Raw genomic sequence first — 16,335 nt, 5'->3', positions numbered from 1 at the left:
CAGATTAAACTCAACACGAAAGCATCTTCTAATCTATTTTGCCCAAAACACATTCTCCCTCAATCACATAACCATTACTCAGTGGGCCAGCACCAAATGTTAAAGAGCCTGTTTAGTTATTCATACCTTCATGGTGGTCCAAGGGCGCCCTCTGTCTGAGTACTGAAAACATTCAAAGCTAAATTAAATGTTTTTTGAAAGCTGATGCTTTCTCAGGTAAATAATTAACAATTTTAGGAAGTTAATTCTCTCTAATCACTGCTAGCAGATAGAAGAAAACAAAAGTCACGTCATTTGTTACGAGAGCACCAGAACAGGTAAGTCCACGTCCCTGTAATTTACCTGGGAATTTGGAAAGAAAACCCACGATATTGTCCCCAGAATTTATCCCTTATCATTCAATAAAATTATTGGCATACACCATCTGGATCCATATTTTGATCTCTTTTTGTACTGTCCATGTAAAACTCTACACTTTACTTAACATGCCATTGTAGAAGTTAGCCCAGTAATGAGTATCACCAACATGAAATATTCATTGGGTATCTTGTGTGTCCAGGACTGCACTAGGTCAAAAGGACCAAAAAAAAAAAAAAAAAAAATCTCTACCCTCAAAGAAATGACAATCTACTTTCTAAAAAAAGGATGTGCAGAAAGGATATGTACAAAGAAACATGGTAAAAAGCCCACTGAAAAAGATACACTTCTCTGGGGTTCCAAGCTGGCTCAGTCAGAAGAGCATGCAACTCTTGATCTCAGGGGTCGTGAGTTCGAGGCCCACGTGGGATGTAGAGATTACTTGAATAAATAAAACTTGGGGGGGAAAAAAGGTATGCTTCTTTCATCTTGCTGCTGTGTCACTTAAAAAAGTTATTCAACTTCTCTGAACCTCAGTTTCTCTGTAACATGGAGACAATACCTCAAAAGAAAGTTGCAAAACCTGAGATATTTGTAAAGGCCTCTGCACATAGTAAAAGCTCAGTAAAATGTGATTGTTTTTATTTATTAATATTATTACAAGATAGGGCACCTGGGTGGCTCAGTCAGTTGAGTGTTGGGCTCTTGATTTCGGCTCAGATCATCATCTCGGGATGGTGGGATGGAGCCCCGAGTTGGGCTCCAGGCTCAGCGTGGAGTCAGATTGTCCCTCTCCTTCTGCTCCTCCCCCCACTCTCTCCCTCTCTCTCTCAATAAATAAACAAGATTTTAAAAATATATATTAAGAGAAATACTGAATAACCTCCATTAAATTTATTTCAAGTAAATGTATAAACAAAATATTTTGTATCTTATTTTTTCAACACTATTCTTTCTAGTGAAGAAAAACAAGTAATCCTGATCAAATGCTCGATCAAGGCAATAATGAGCCATTTCTAAAGGAATTATTTCAATATAAAAATATAATAAAAATTCCTTTACCACTAATGAAATTTAAGGATTTACAAGAACATGTATTTTCTGGTACTTACTTCACATGGCTTGCCTATTCTCTTGAAACAGCTAAAATTTTAAAAAAATAATCTCATCACATTTCATGGTCATTTATGTTTCTAACACAGTAACTCAAGAACAGAATTATGGGGGCGCCTGGGTGGCACAGCGGTTAAGCGTCTGCCTTCGGCTCAGGTCTTGTTCCCGGCGTTCTGATCGAGCCCCACATCAGGCTCCTCCGCTGGGAGCCTGCTTCTTCCTCTCCCACTCCCCCTGCTTGTGTTCCCTCTCTCGCTGGCTGACTCTGTCTCTGTCAAATAAATAAATAAAATATCCTTAAAAAAAAAAAGAACAGAATTATGATCATAAAAGATCTTAGCAAAATTCTATTTCAACCTTTTTTTGGAAATACGAACTTACGCATCTCATTAACGTTACACTTCTAAATTCATTTTGTGAATTTTAATAATTTCTCAGGGAGGCAAGCACATGAAAATGTATTTGTTTATTACTATTTTACCTTCATTTCTTCCTTCTCTGATGTTCTTCCTTCCTTTTTTTTTTTTTAATTGAAGTATCATTGGCACACGTTACATTAGTTTCAGGTGTACGACACAGTGAATCAACATATCTATACCTTATGCTATGCTCAGCACAAGCACAGCTACTGTCTGTGTGTCGACCATTTTTATATTAACTTTGTGGGTGGGGAAACTTATAAACAGTAAAATTTAACACCGTTCAAAATATTTACGAAGAAAAAGTAACTGAAGCTAGGCTAACAACTACATGTATTATCTCACTTAATGCTCATCCCAGCCTGAGGTAGCTGTTATTTTCTCCAGCTACAAATGAGGAAACTGAGGCACTGGGTGGTTAGGTAACTTGCCAAAGTCCTGCAGCTAGGATTCAGCAGAATCCAGTTCAGGTTGCCTGATTCCAGAGCCTGCACTCTCAACCTCTACATATTCTTCCTACTACTTAAAAGTAATTTTCTTCAAGATCCATGAGTCTGACATAAATAACAATTGAATAAATAAATAAATGGGGGGAGAGTAGAGCTCTTTTTTATAGAGGAATTCCAAACAATAACTGCAGAAGAAACGAGGAAAATAATTACCATCAGGTAAACATCAATGGTTGCAGGCAAGAACCATCAATGGATTCCAGTTAAAATTAGCGTGTATAACAAGTATGATGAAGAAATAGGATATTTGCAACACATCAAGGATTCTCTCCATATGATATTTATATTTATTTTTGCTTTAAGTATACATTTTTTTAAATTGAAGTATAATTAACATAAAATGTTGCATTAGTTTCAGGTGTACAACATATTGGTACAATTCTATACATTCCTCGATGCTCGTAACGAAAGTCACCACGTGTCACCATATGTTATTAAGATATTGTTGACTATATTCTTTATGCTGTACTTTTCACCTCCATGACTTGGTTACTCTATAACTGGAAGTTTTTACCTCTTAATCCCCTTTATCTATTTCCACATATTAATTACAAGGAGAAAAATAATTTTACAGTGGAGAAATCCAGCAGACACCATCTAACCACGTGATCAAAGTTAACATCACCATCAGAAAGATGAAACCACCCACACTACTGAATGTGCAGACAGAATCCTTTGTGCAAATATTTTTTGCTTAATGATTTAAAGCGATTCATTGTTTTTGCTACCATGAAGTTCAAGACTAAACCACCAACTGTGAAAAAACTTAACAAACTGTTTGATTTGAGGTTGGGTAATCACTAAGCCTCTGAAGGAACCTGAAGCATATTTTTCCCAAGTTTTATCTCCACGAAAATTGTATGGTTTGCAAATTATGAAGGAGCAGCCCAATTCTTCCCATCGACACTTCTATTATTGTATAGTAATGCCAGATAAACTTATTATGGAAATTATACTCAGAAACTGTAGTTTACAGATTCTGATACTGATTATATTCTAAAATTTTCTTGTCAAAGGGGAATAAAATATGTCATATGTAAAAAACAAGCTAAAAGGTATAACTACCTTCGACTTTTTTTAAAAAGATTTTATTTATTTGCCAGAGAGCAAGAACAAGCACAAGCAGGGGGAGCAGCAAGTTCCCCCACTGACCAAGGAGCTGGACATGGGACTCCATCCCAAGACTCTGAGATCATGACCTGAGCCAAAAGCAGATGCTTAAGTGACTGAGCCACCCAGGCTTTCCATTTTAAATAATTAAAGTTGAGAGGCACCTGGGTGGCTTGGTTGGTTAAGGGCCTGACTTCCACTCAGGTCATGATCCCGGGTTCCTGGGATGGAGCCCTGCAGTGGGCTCCCTGCTCAGCTGGGAGCCTGCTTCTCCCTCTCCCTCTGCCCCTCCTCCTGCTCATGCTCTTTCTTACTCTCTCTCTCAAATAAATAAAATCTTTAAAAATAAATAAATAAGTAAAGTTACTATTTACTGAGCATTTAGTATGTGCCAGGCAACATTTTTTCTGCATGTTATTTCATTTAATTCTCATTAATAGGCTGGCAAACTTGAGGACTATCACAGCATTCTTTAAATAGATAACTATTTTGTACAGAATGTTTACATTCCCCGTCTTATCAACGTACAAAATATCACTGCCACTGACATCAGTGGAACTTCGTGGGCAATGGAATGAATTACTAAGCCTTGTCAAAACAGGCATTTTCCTTCTCTAAAATGTTATAATTGCCCAACTAAAAAGAATGCAGTTTCTTGCCATGTATTATTTACAGACTGATTACTGTCTAAAAAAGCACGAATTTCAGACAAGAATTTCCTTGTTCTTTCTAAAAAATGCATAAAATGGAAAATAATCTTATGCTGAAGTCTAAATTATAGGTAAAAGAAAACCAAGTGTCACAGAGAGAGGAGGTGAATTTTCAAATATTGATAACTTACAGGATTTGCAGGTGTTTCACTGGTTCACTGCTTTCTATATTTTAATTGTAATGCATTTTAAATATATTTAATATATTTTAAATCTTAACATTTTAAGTTAATAGAATTTTATATAAATTAGATTTTTCTCATGTGTATCCATTTAAAGTTCACATTTTCATTTTAATATAACTTTTCTTTCAAAACAATTCAAAAATTGATAAAAAGCGCAATGGGAAGTTTTACACGGTAGAAAAATTGAAAAGAAAATAAACATTCTTCACAATTTCAGAGGTGACAAAAATCTATGATATTTCAATTGGCTTCTGAGCTCCCTTAAAGGATATGATAATTGTATATAAAGTTTTATAAAGTAATCTTAATAGCCAGATTAATGTTAACGTGCTCTGGGTCTAGTTTTAATTCTTAAAATATAACTAAAGAATGATTCATTTGGCAATGTTGAACCTATTGATTAAAGAGACCCCAACAAACACTGGTCACTATTTTAGTGGAAATATTTACAAGCAATTATACTTGCTGATTTCTTGCAGTTGTTTCTTATGATCTTCCTGATTTTTAAATTCCCTAACGTAACGGTGTGGGAAAACTAACATTTTTCTCGCCTTTTCGAGAAACAGCATAATGGGGAGAAGACCTTCAGGGTGTTAAACACAAATGCATACATTTAGAAGTTGATGGCTTTAAGACTCATTCTGTGGCTGAGTCCTTCTTGTTTCTTAAAACAAAATTTGTGAGTTTTCCCTTAAAATCCCCCACGCCACTTTGCTTTAGTCCCACCGGATACGTGCCCCTACCCATCTCTGACTTTAACTGGGCTCCTGCCCGCAGTTTCAGCGCCGCGGGTCCCTCGCACCCGCTCAGCAGGAGCCGGAGTCCAGTCGCCCAGGGCGCCAAACCCGGGGTCCCTCGCGCGCCCTGCGAGTCCCCGCGGCGGACTCAGCTCCCGGCCCTCCGGGGGGCGGATCTGAGGCCTCTTCCAAAACAACCCTCGAGGGCATTCCCTTTGTTCGTTCAACAAATACTCAATTTCACTTGCCCCTCAGTCTTCAGAAAACCAATTCGGGCCTCGCTTTGCGGGAGTACTGTCCTCGCCTTGTTAATGACACGATGAAGCCGGGGAGGACGAACCTCGGCCATTACTTAGCAAATACCTTTCCGAGCGGCCGGAAGCATTACGCCAGCTCTCTTCCCTTAATCCTTCACGTGCCACCCAAGAAAGTATTAATGGCACATAGTGACCACGGCTACACTCCGGTTCTCGCCTCCAAGCCAGCCTCATGCCAAGTTCCCCCACGCCGCGAGCGGCTACCGTCTCCCCAAGCCAGCAGGAGAGGCTTTCGGGGGCAGCCGGGGCACCCCGGACCCACGGCCCTCCGTGCTCTGAGTCCAGGCCTCAAACAACTTCAGACTGGAGGTGGGTAGAGAATCACTTCCGAGCGTTGCTGCCCTGGGGGGTCTCCGCGGGATTTTTCCATTCAGCCGGGAGGCTGGGTCGCCCGCCCCGCGCAGCGGAACTACAACTCCCAGCACCGTAGGGGCTGCCCGGACTTCCGGAAGCCAAAGCCGGGCGGGGAGGAAGCCGCTGAGACCCGGCCAAAAGGCCGGGGGTTAATTTAGCAAGAGAAAAGGGGGCGGGAAGGGCTGTAGGGTTAACCTGTCAATTCGCCACCATGAACGTGGTTTTTGCTGTGAAGCAGTACGTTTCCAAAATGATAGAGGACAGCGGACCGGGTATGAAAGTACTCCTCATGGATAAAGAGACGGTGAGTTTGCTTTTGCTCAGTATTTGTTTGTGAGGGAACTCTCCCTCCCTTAGAATAGCTACTCCCACTCCACGGTAGGATTTAGTATTGAATTAGAGGTTTTGAAGCGAGGGTCCGTTGGTGTGGAACTGAAAGGTGGTATAAAGCTTGTCTAGTAGGTTTTCAGTGTAAATGGCTCTAACTACCACCAGAGATTTCTTCTTCTACCCGGAACAATTTTTTGGAATCAGAAGTCCTTTTCTAAATGTCTCTGCCGAGAAATAATATGTGAGACAGGACACTTGGAAGACTTATTTCCAGTCACCGTTGTGTTTTTAAATGACAGGTTATTATTTGTTGGTCACAGAATTATTTAAAAAAAAAAACACTCTAAGGTGATGGGGAAATTTTTTTTCGAAATTTATGGATTGTGTTCAGAGAGAACATGTTTTTCATTCTGGTACATTACCTACATGTTTTGGACGCTCAGTAAATGTTATCACATATGTTAGTATTTACGTTATCCAGCTAAGTACTGTTGAAAAAAATTTAAGTCTTAGGTGTTGCTGCTTGTTTATATTATTTTTGACTAGCATAATATTAGTTAATTCTTTTTCTTTACAGACTGGCATAGTGAGTATGGTATACACACAATCAGAGATTCTTCAGAAGGAAGTGTACCTTTTTGAACGCATTGATTCTCAAAATCGAGAGATCATGAAACACCTGAAAGCAATTTGTTTTCTTCGTCCTACGAAGGTACTGAGCTGTCATTTGCCCAGGCAAATACAGAACACTCTGATATGAAAGCATTAAGAAAGCAAAATAAATTTGTGTTATCATTTGTGGCATCATAATTAACCTGGTTCATCAGAGTTACAACCTTGACCCTCCTGCTTTCCACATCTCAGTTTACTCCTTACAGTCAGTTTTTCGTCCACAATGCCCTTTAGGTTCCCAGCTACTTCCAAAACCACTAACTATCCTAGCAGAGACCCACATCACTTAATTCCTGGATTAACCTCCATAGCTATCACACTGAATACCGCTGCCACTTAATCTTATTTTTTTAATAATTTTTTATTTTGTTATGTTAGTCGCCATACAGTACATCTTTAGTTTTTGATGTAGTGTTCCATGACTCATTGTTTTCGTATAACACCCAGCACCCTATGCGATACGTGCCCTCCTTACTACCCATCACCTGCCTATCCCAGTCCCCCACCCCCTCCCCTCTGAAGCCCTCAGTTTGTTTCCCAGAGTCCATAGTCTCTCGCAGTTCAGCCATTTAATCTTATATTCTTATGTAAATACACCAGTATCTTGAGTCTGTATCATTTCATTCACATCTATGCACAGGGACATATAATGGCTCAATTTTACTTCCATGATTAAATCAATATTTAGGAGCCCAGCCCTCAAATCCCTCCTTTAGCTGTTTTGATCTGCCCTTGTGTATCCAGCCTCCCATGTCCAATCTCTGCTCCTCCACTATTGCCAACGAGGCCCTTTTATCATCCCTCTACATGGTCATTCCTCTTCTCTATTTGTTCTCTTCCCCTAATTAAAGGTTCTTTAGCCTTCTGTGCATTTTCATACATCATTTTCTAAATCTAGCTTGAGTCCTCCTGTAAAACGCCCATACTATTTCAACCTTACTTTGTATATTCTCTTTATATTCATGATCTTCAACTCCAAAGCACTCTTTTACCATGCGTGTATATTATGTACTTTCTGAAATACAAATCTGATCATGTCACCCCCACTTGAAATCCTTGAATGACTTCTCATTGTTTTTATGCTAAAGGCAAAACTCCTTAATTGTGGTTCTGTGTGGTCGAGTTCCTGTCATTCCTACAGCCTCATTTCAAACCATTCCCCCTTTTGCTCTTAACCACATTAATCTTTGAGTTCACTTTATTCCATCATGCCACAGGACCTTTGCACAGGCTCTTCCCTCTGCTTGGAACTTCTTTACTTCCTCCAGTAAATCTCTGGTTTTGCTGACCAAGTCAAACCCCTGTCTTATAAGTACTTACAGCACCATCTTCTTCTCCCTTTTGCTTGTCATAGTTGAAGTTTTATATGGTTTGATTAATATCTTTCTCACCTACCAGCAGTAAGCTCCATGAGAGTAGAGATGGTATCTGTTTTTTCATACTATTATGTCTCCAGTGCCTGCTACATGGTGGACCTCAATAAATAGTTCCTGAATTAATGAATACATTAACTGTGTTATAGTCATTTCCAGTTTTTTCACATTTGTAGCTCATGAAATTTTGGTGCTGAGAAGGATCTTAGAGATCATCTAATCCATCATTTCCTAATATTTTTCATTAGAGCACCTCTTTATATATATACATATATATGTATATATATACACACACACTCTCTCTCTAAAACTAAAAATGTGTTCTTTTTTTTTTTTCAAGATTTTATTTATTTATTTGAGAGAGAGCACGAGCATGAGCACGAGTGGGGTGAGGGGCAGAGAGAGGGAGAAGCAGGCTCCCTGCTCAGCAGGGAGCCTGATTAAGGGTTCATCCCAGGCCCCTGGGATCATGACCTGAGCGATAGGCAGACACTTAACTGACTGAGCCACCCAAGTGCCCCACTAAAAATGTGTTCTTAAAAATGATTTTTGTTTAAGATTATGTTGTAAAGTTAAATTTTTTTTAAAGATTTTATTTTATTTATTTGACCGAGAGAGAGACAGGCAGCAAGAGAGGGAACACAGGCAGGGGGAGTGGGAGAGGAAGAAGCAGGCTCCCAGCATAGGAGCCTGATGTGGGGCTCAATCCCGGAACGCCGGGATCACGCCCTGAGCCGAAGGCAGACGCTTAATGACTGAGCCACCCAGGCGCCCCTGTAAAGTTAATTTTAATGTATTTTTAAATCTAAATGACTATTTTAAAAACCTTTTTCCCATTTAACAAGCAATGTGCGTTGCTTATATTACTTTTAGTTCTTTAAGGAAATGTATAATTTTTTAAACATTCAAAACTGTGTTTCCTATCATGTTTAGACTGGGGACCAAAGTCATATTGAAATTTATGTGTTGTTTCAAAAATAGATAAAACCTGCATTATGATCTTACGTAATTGGAATTCTTATGTTTTGATCATATAAAAATCAACTTTTTTTTACTTCTAAATTTTATATTTTATTTTATTTTTTTTAAAAGATTTCTTTGTTTTATTTGAGAGAGAAAGTGTGAGTGGCAGGGAGGGGCAGAGGGAGAGGGAGAAAGAGAATCCCAAGCAGACTCCCGGCTGAGTGTGGAGTCTGACCCATGAGCCTGTGACCTGAGCCAAAATCACAAGTCAGACGTTTAACCAAATGAGCCACCCAGATGCCCCCATATTTTGTTTTTAAATAATGGATTTATATGAAAAGTCTTAACCTGCTGTTTGCACATACTTCACAAACATTACAGTTGTGCAGTCTTAGGTACCAATAAGTTAAAAGCCAAAGTGAATACAAGTAAGTGTATTTTCTCTTGAATGTTGGTTTTTAAAGAACTAGATATTTGATATTCTATCTAAGAATTTTGATTAGATGAATAATTTATAGACAAGCAGCCTGAGGCAAATTTGTGGAATTATTATCAGTTTTATGTTGTACTTAACATTTGTGTTTTTAATATTTTTAAATCTTAATTTGGCCGTGATAATGCAGCTCATTAATATTATAGATGATTCCTGATCATTATATTTAACCTATTCTTTTTCACCTCCAGCCCTCATCCCTGCAGCATACACTTAAATCTAGACCTCAGCACTCAGCAGACTCTCAGTAAATACTTAAATAAATCAATAGACGGTATTTATTATTTTTTCACTTAAACAATTCTCACATATTATTTGTTTGTTGTTTCCTTTCTAGGAGAATGTGGATTATCTGATTCAAGAACTCCGGAGACCAAAATACAGTATATATTTTATTTGTAAGTATATTATTTCATTTACTCCATCATGTAACTGTATCCTAGCTAGTCTGTTCGGCTGGACACTTCATATCATCAATAAGTTAACTGAATCAGTCACTATATGAGTCTGATTTTTTTATGTCCTTTCAAGTATTAATAGTCTTATGACCAATACCAACATTTTGTTTTAGAGAGCTAAGTGGGATTTTCTTCATCGTTGATTAATTAGGTAAAAATTATTTTTAAGTTTTATTTTGCCTGTCAAGATTCTTTAGAAGTCAAAAATTACAAGTAGCCAAATTTTACATCCCACCTCTGCAAAACAAAACAAAACAAAAAGTGTGTACTTATTCCTATTTTATACTTTTATGAACTGAGGCATAGAAGCTGGTTTCTTTACCTGGAGGAGGATATGCTTGAGTTTGTTGGAAAAGCAGAGATTTACTTTACATATATGTAAAGTTTTTCATTTACATGAAATCATTCCACTTCTCTTTGCTACTTTATGTAATACTTGAAAGTACAAGTCATCCAGTAGGTATCTCTTATGTACATAATTTTTGGGGGGGATACGGGGAGGGCAGAGTCCTGGAAATAAATTTGTGGTTACTATACATTTTATATGATTTTTTTTTTTTTTATGTAATACGTTCTGTTTTGGAAGTTACATCCATTCTCCTCTAGATGTCATTATTGATCTTTATGGAATTAGTAAGTCTATTTTATTTGGTGCCATTTCCAAAACCAAGGACAAACCTTAACCCTCAGTATGTAGGGCATTTGTGAAATTTTTAAAGCTTACTTGAAGGCTTTGGAGTTCTAGGGTTTAGATTATACTCTAAGATATACATACTTTCTACGCTATATGCCACAATTAAATAATGGTACCAAAAATTAACATGTGTGGTAAGACAGTATTTTATAAAGAACTTTCTCATGTATTATTTCATTGAGCCCATACAACAACCTCAAGAGGTAAAAATTGGCAATTCTATTAGTTTCTGCCATCCTGGTGGGTTTTTATTTTTGTTTTTGTTTTTTACTTTCGGCTAATAGTCACAGGCTTTCTTTTATAATTTAACTTTTTATTTTGAGACAATTGTAGATTCACATATAGTTGTAAGAAATAATACAGAGATCCCGTTTATTCTTAAACCCATTTTCCCCAGTGTAGCATCTCACATAACTATAGTATAATACCACATCCAGGATATTGACATTGATAGTTACGATATAAAACATTTCCATCTCCATAAGGATCTCTCATATTGCCCTTTTATACTAGGTCCATTTCCCTCCCACCCAACCCCCTTATTAACTAACCCCTGGCAAACACTAATCTGTTCTCTGTTTTTATAATTTTGTCATTTCAAGAATGTTACATAAATGGAATTATATAGTATATAACCCGTTGGGATTGGCTTTTTTCATTAGGCGTTCTTTAGAGATTCATCCAGGTTGTAACATGTATCATTAGTTCATTCCTTTTTATTACTGAGTAGTATTCCATGTTATGGATATACCACAATTTGTTTAACTACCCATCGGAGGATATCTGAGTTGTTTTCAGTTTTGGTTACTACAAATAAAGCTGTTATAAACATTTGTATATAGGTTCTTGTGTGAACATGAGTCTTCATTTCTCTGTAGTAAATAATATCCAGGAGAGCAATTGCTGAGGGTCATATGGTAGTTCCATGTTTTGTGTTTTAAGAAACTGCTAAATGTTTTCTAGAGTGACCATACCATTTTACTTTCCACTAGCAATGTACAGGTGATCCAGTTTCTTTGTATCCTTATGAGCATTTGGTGTTGCCCTTTTTTATTTTAGCCATTCCGATAAGTATGTAGTCATTGCAGTAGTCATAAGTGTGTAGTCATCACAAGCTAAGTACTTAGGAAAGCGTAGAAACTTGTACTTAGTGACCTGTGTGTGTACATATATATACACATATATATATATATGAATATATGAAAATATGAAAGATTCCCTGTGCTATCAAATTTAAGTAGACATATAATGGAATCACTTCTTGTGCTGAGTCAGTTAAAAATTGAGTAGGTCATGAGATGAAGACTCCTTTTTCCTCTAAAGAGAGTTCTTTGAGGCAGCAGTTGAGACTAGTAATGAATAATCTAATGTCTATTCTTCTGGTTCTAAAGACTGTGTGATTTGCACTGTAAATCTATGAAGTAGAAGAAAAAAAATGATATATATTAAAGCAACACTAAAGCCTAGGAAAAACAGACTCTTGACTCTTGGGTAAAGCAATCAATTTCACAATTTTATTTGATTAAAATAAACTAAATGAGTTTGTATGTAGTGATTTTATTCATTACAAACCTTCAGCACAATTTATATCAACACTAAACTGGCCTTCTGCTCATCTCATTTTTTTATAATTTTATTTTTGCATTTTTATGTCTACTGAATATATTGTATAATAGGCTCCTTCCTTTGTTAAAAAAAAAACCTCTATTATGAAAGTTTTCAAATATATACAAATAGTATAATAAATCCCAATGTACCCATCATCCAATTTCAAAAGTTGCTTTGCTGTGGCCTATCTCGTTTTAGCTATACTGCCATCTACTCCCCCACCAATGTTATTTTGAAGGAGATCTAAGGCATCATATGAGTTCATCCCTAAATATTTCAGTACGCATCTCTAAAAGATTAGGACTCATTTTATAAAATACCATTATTATAAAAAATAAAGAATAAAATACCATTATTATGCATATCCAAATAATGAAAAATAATTCCTATTTTCAAATACTTAGCATTCAAATTTCAAATTCTCCTATGGTTTTGTTTTGGGTTTTTTTCTCACTGTTTTTGGATTTGAATTATGATCATGATAAGATCTACACATTGCTGTTGATTGATATGTTGTTTACGTTTCTTTAATCTTCTATAGGTGTTTTCTCTCTCTCTGTCTCTCTCAATCTTTCTCCAGTGCAATTTATTTATTGAAGAAACTACATTGTTCTGTTAAAGTTTCTCACAGCCTGCATCTTGCTGATTGCATCCTGATAGGGTAGTTTAACATATTCTTTGCAGTTTAAAATATTCCTGGGGCACCTGGGTGGTACCATCAGTTAAGCATTGACTCTTGGTTTTGGCTCAAGTCATGATCTCAGGGTCATGGGATCAAGCCCCACGTCAGGCTCTGCGCTCAGTGTGGAGGCTGCTTGAGATTCTCTCTCCCTCTCCCTCTGCCCCTCCCACTTGTGTGCTCTCTTTCTCTCTCTCTCCAATATATAAATCTTTTTTTTTTTTTTTTAAAGATTTTATTTATTTATGTGACAGACAGCCAGCGAGAGAGGGAACACAGCAGGGGAGAAGGAGAGGAAGAAGCAGGCTCCCAGCCCAGGAGCCTGACGCGGGACTCGATCCCGGAACGCCAGGATCACGCCCTGAGCCGAAGGCAGACGCCCAACGACTGCGCCACCCAGGCGCCCCCCAATATATAAATCTTAAACAAACAAATAAATATCCCTCTATCCTTTAGTTCTGTAAATTGGTACTTGGATATAGAAGCTTAATTAGATTTAGATTTGATTTCTTCTTGGCAAGAATATTTCATAGTCAGTGTTGTGTGCTTTCATTGATTGTCTCTTATTGTGATATTAGCATCAGTTGATGCTCAATGCCTAGGTCCATCCATTGATTCATTAGTGGTTGATAAAAATGATGATCTTTTAATTCTATCATTATCATTCCTTCTTTGTTTTTTAGCTGGAATAGTTCCATAAATAGAAATTTCCCCTCTTCTATTTGGTTATCTGTGGTACAGTTTGTATATAAAGGAACTCACTTCTTTCCCTTTATTTGCTATTTTCAGTATAATGACTTGGTTCCCTGGCATCCTCCAATGCCTACATGGTGGTTTTTTTTTCAAGTAGTATTATGAATTTATGGATTTGAGTATATTTGTGCTACTCATTCGAATTTGAAGGTGTTTGACTTTGACGTATACCGCAATGTATACCAAACTTCACTCGGTCGTTAAGCTCTTTTATGTTTAATTGCAGCAAAAATGATCTCCTTTGAGTCAGCCACAACTCATATGTCTGTTTCAGATTTCAGTAATGTGATCAGCAAGAGTGATGTGAAGTCATTAGCTGAAGCTGATGAACAGGAAGTTGTGGCTGAGGTTCAGGTAAACGTATTGGTCCTCTAACACATCTCTTATATTGGTCCTTTTTAAAGATTTGAGTCCAACATAAGAAAGGTGCTGTCTCAAAAGAAGGGTGGCTATTGATCAGACATTATAAATGCATTGTACCAAACTATACTCATACTTAGAAAGTTTGTAAGAGGTATCAAATTGGGTGGGAACAGAATTAAAGGAGTCAGTGGGAATAAGGGAATTGGACGAGTAGTGGGTCCTACTGAATGGATAGGGAGGGTTTCACAGGGTTGGGCACAGAGTCACATATATTCTATGCGAGTTTTATGAACCACATTGTAAGAATGTTCATCTACAGGGCTATGTCTGATTGGAAAAGAATAGGAAGTAAAGGATGTGAAAGAGGTTTTTTAAAGTTCTATTTGTGATTGTCTTGCTCTGGGAGGTAAAAAGTAGACTTTTATTGTTAGGTTAAAACTTAGTAATTCCTAAATATTCTGCATGCTGTATAATACATCACATCAGAACATGTCATGTTACTTTTTACTTCTTAAATGCTTTATGTTCTTGAATACATTTATCACAAATGTCTGGATACATTTATCACCTAAGTGAAGAATAGGGCAGCAAATAAACAAGTTTTGGATTTTCAGAAGGATGTGCTAGGTGATAAATGAATTAAAAAAAAAAGAATACACTGCACAGCAAAGTTCTTTCTCATCTGTGTGTTACGTTGTGTATCCTATAACAGTGTCTTATTTTTACTAATTGAGTGTGCACAGAGGTCTCCAGAAATGTAATACACATACTTCCACAACTTTTTGTTTTTTAAAAGATTTATTATTATTATTGCTGCTGCTATTTTATAATTATTTTATTCCCCCACATTTATTATTGCTACTCAATTATTAATTGATCAATTTTTGTATCTCTTTTATACCTGCATTTCCTCAAATGTGATTATATCACACAGTGTTATATCACATATGAAAATATTACTGTATGATACAGTTGGAATTTATGAAATGACTGATCTTGGTGCTTTGTTTGCAGGAATTTTATGGTGATTATATTGCTGTGAATCCACATTTGTTTTCCCTCAGTATTTTGGGTTGCTGCCAGGTATGGAAGGAAAGGATAAAAAAATAAGTTTATTTTTTTAATCCAGCAAGTAATTGGACTTGTAAGAAAAAATTCAATTATTTTCTCTGAATATACATTTTTAACAAAAAGGGTCGAAATTGGGATCCAGCCCAGCTATCCAGAACAACTCAAGGACTGACAGCTCTCCTTTTGTCTCTGAAGAAATGTCCCATGATTCGTTACCAGCTTTCATCAGAGGCAGCAAAGAGACTTGCAGAATGTGTTAAGGTATGGCTTTCCCTCTCCCCAGTTCCAAAGCATCAAGACCATTCATTTCCTTATCGTATTTCAGAAACTATAACAATATTTTTTCTACAATCAAGGAGGTGACTATGTTAGGTTTACCTGCAAAGAGGGAGATCTTTGTAATAAAAAATCAAAGGCAACAAATTAGGGGTAAAATTTTTAGGCTTAACTCAAGCAACATTTGCGAGCTAAATAAGTTAAATACTTATTTTGATCCAATTAAGCCATTCGTAAAATAGAGCTTTAAGTCCTAACCTCTTAAACAGGATGCTACCAAACTTTGTCAAGCCTTTGAATCCTTTTCGGAAGGCCTATGAAGATGCAAAGAATTATTGTTAAATGTGTTTTTTTATGTATTAATTTTCTGTTTATATCATCTCTGTCTGCAACTAATTGGTTGACCAAACTGTCTTTCTCTCTCATCCACAGCAAGTAATAACTAAAGAATATGAACTGTTTGAATTCCGGCGCACTGAGGTGCCTCCATTGCTGCTTATTTTAGATCGTTGCGATGATGCCATCACCCCACTGCTAAACCAGGTGCAGAACCCTTTATTAACATAACAAAAGCATGATTTCAAGTGCTATTCATCAAAATGCAGATGTGGAAATGAACTGTGTGGTCCATGTGTTTGCCTCCTTATTTTCAGCTTTTTTTGGGGGGTTTTTTTTTTGCCTTCTATTTCCTGGTGTTTTGATATCACTATTCTTCCAGCCACAGTCATCTTTGGCTCTTTCTCCCGCCTCATCTTCCCTGTCCCTTTCCGCCACCACCTTCCCCCCTGATG

The 16,335-nt window shown here is 37.1% G+C and overlaps 1 protein-coding gene across 1 annotated transcript in view; it reads left to right on the top strand.

Moving 5' to 3' along the window:
- Positions 1-1,991: 1,991 nt before the first annotated feature.
- Positions 1,992-16,335, top strand: part of VPS45 (vacuolar protein sorting 45 homolog) — a 67,196-nt gene continuing 52,852 nt past the window's right edge. The window contains exons 1-7 of the mRNA XM_026486662.4: positions 1,992-6,115; positions 6,719-6,853; positions 9,980-10,040; positions 14,109-14,188; positions 15,212-15,280; positions 15,392-15,529; positions 15,977-16,087. Of these exons, the coding sequence (XP_026342447.2) occupies positions 6,023-6,115; positions 6,719-6,853; positions 9,980-10,040; positions 14,109-14,188; positions 15,212-15,280; positions 15,392-15,529; positions 15,977-16,087 (687 nt within the window). The 5' untranslated portion in view covers positions 1,992-6,022. The remainder of the gene's footprint in view (positions 6,116-6,718; positions 6,854-9,979; positions 10,041-14,108; positions 14,189-15,211; positions 15,281-15,391; positions 15,530-15,976; positions 16,088-16,335) is intronic.

This window comes from Ursus arctos, unplaced genomic scaffold (genome assembly GCF_023065955.2).
Source record: "Ursus arctos isolate Adak ecotype North America unplaced genomic scaffold, UrsArc2.0 scaffold_12, whole genome shotgun sequence".
Taxonomy (NCBI): domain Eukaryota; kingdom Metazoa; phylum Chordata; class Mammalia; order Carnivora; family Ursidae; genus Ursus; species Ursus arctos.
Note: the sequence above shows the minus strand (reverse complement) of the source record. Positions and strands in the feature narration are given on the sequence as shown.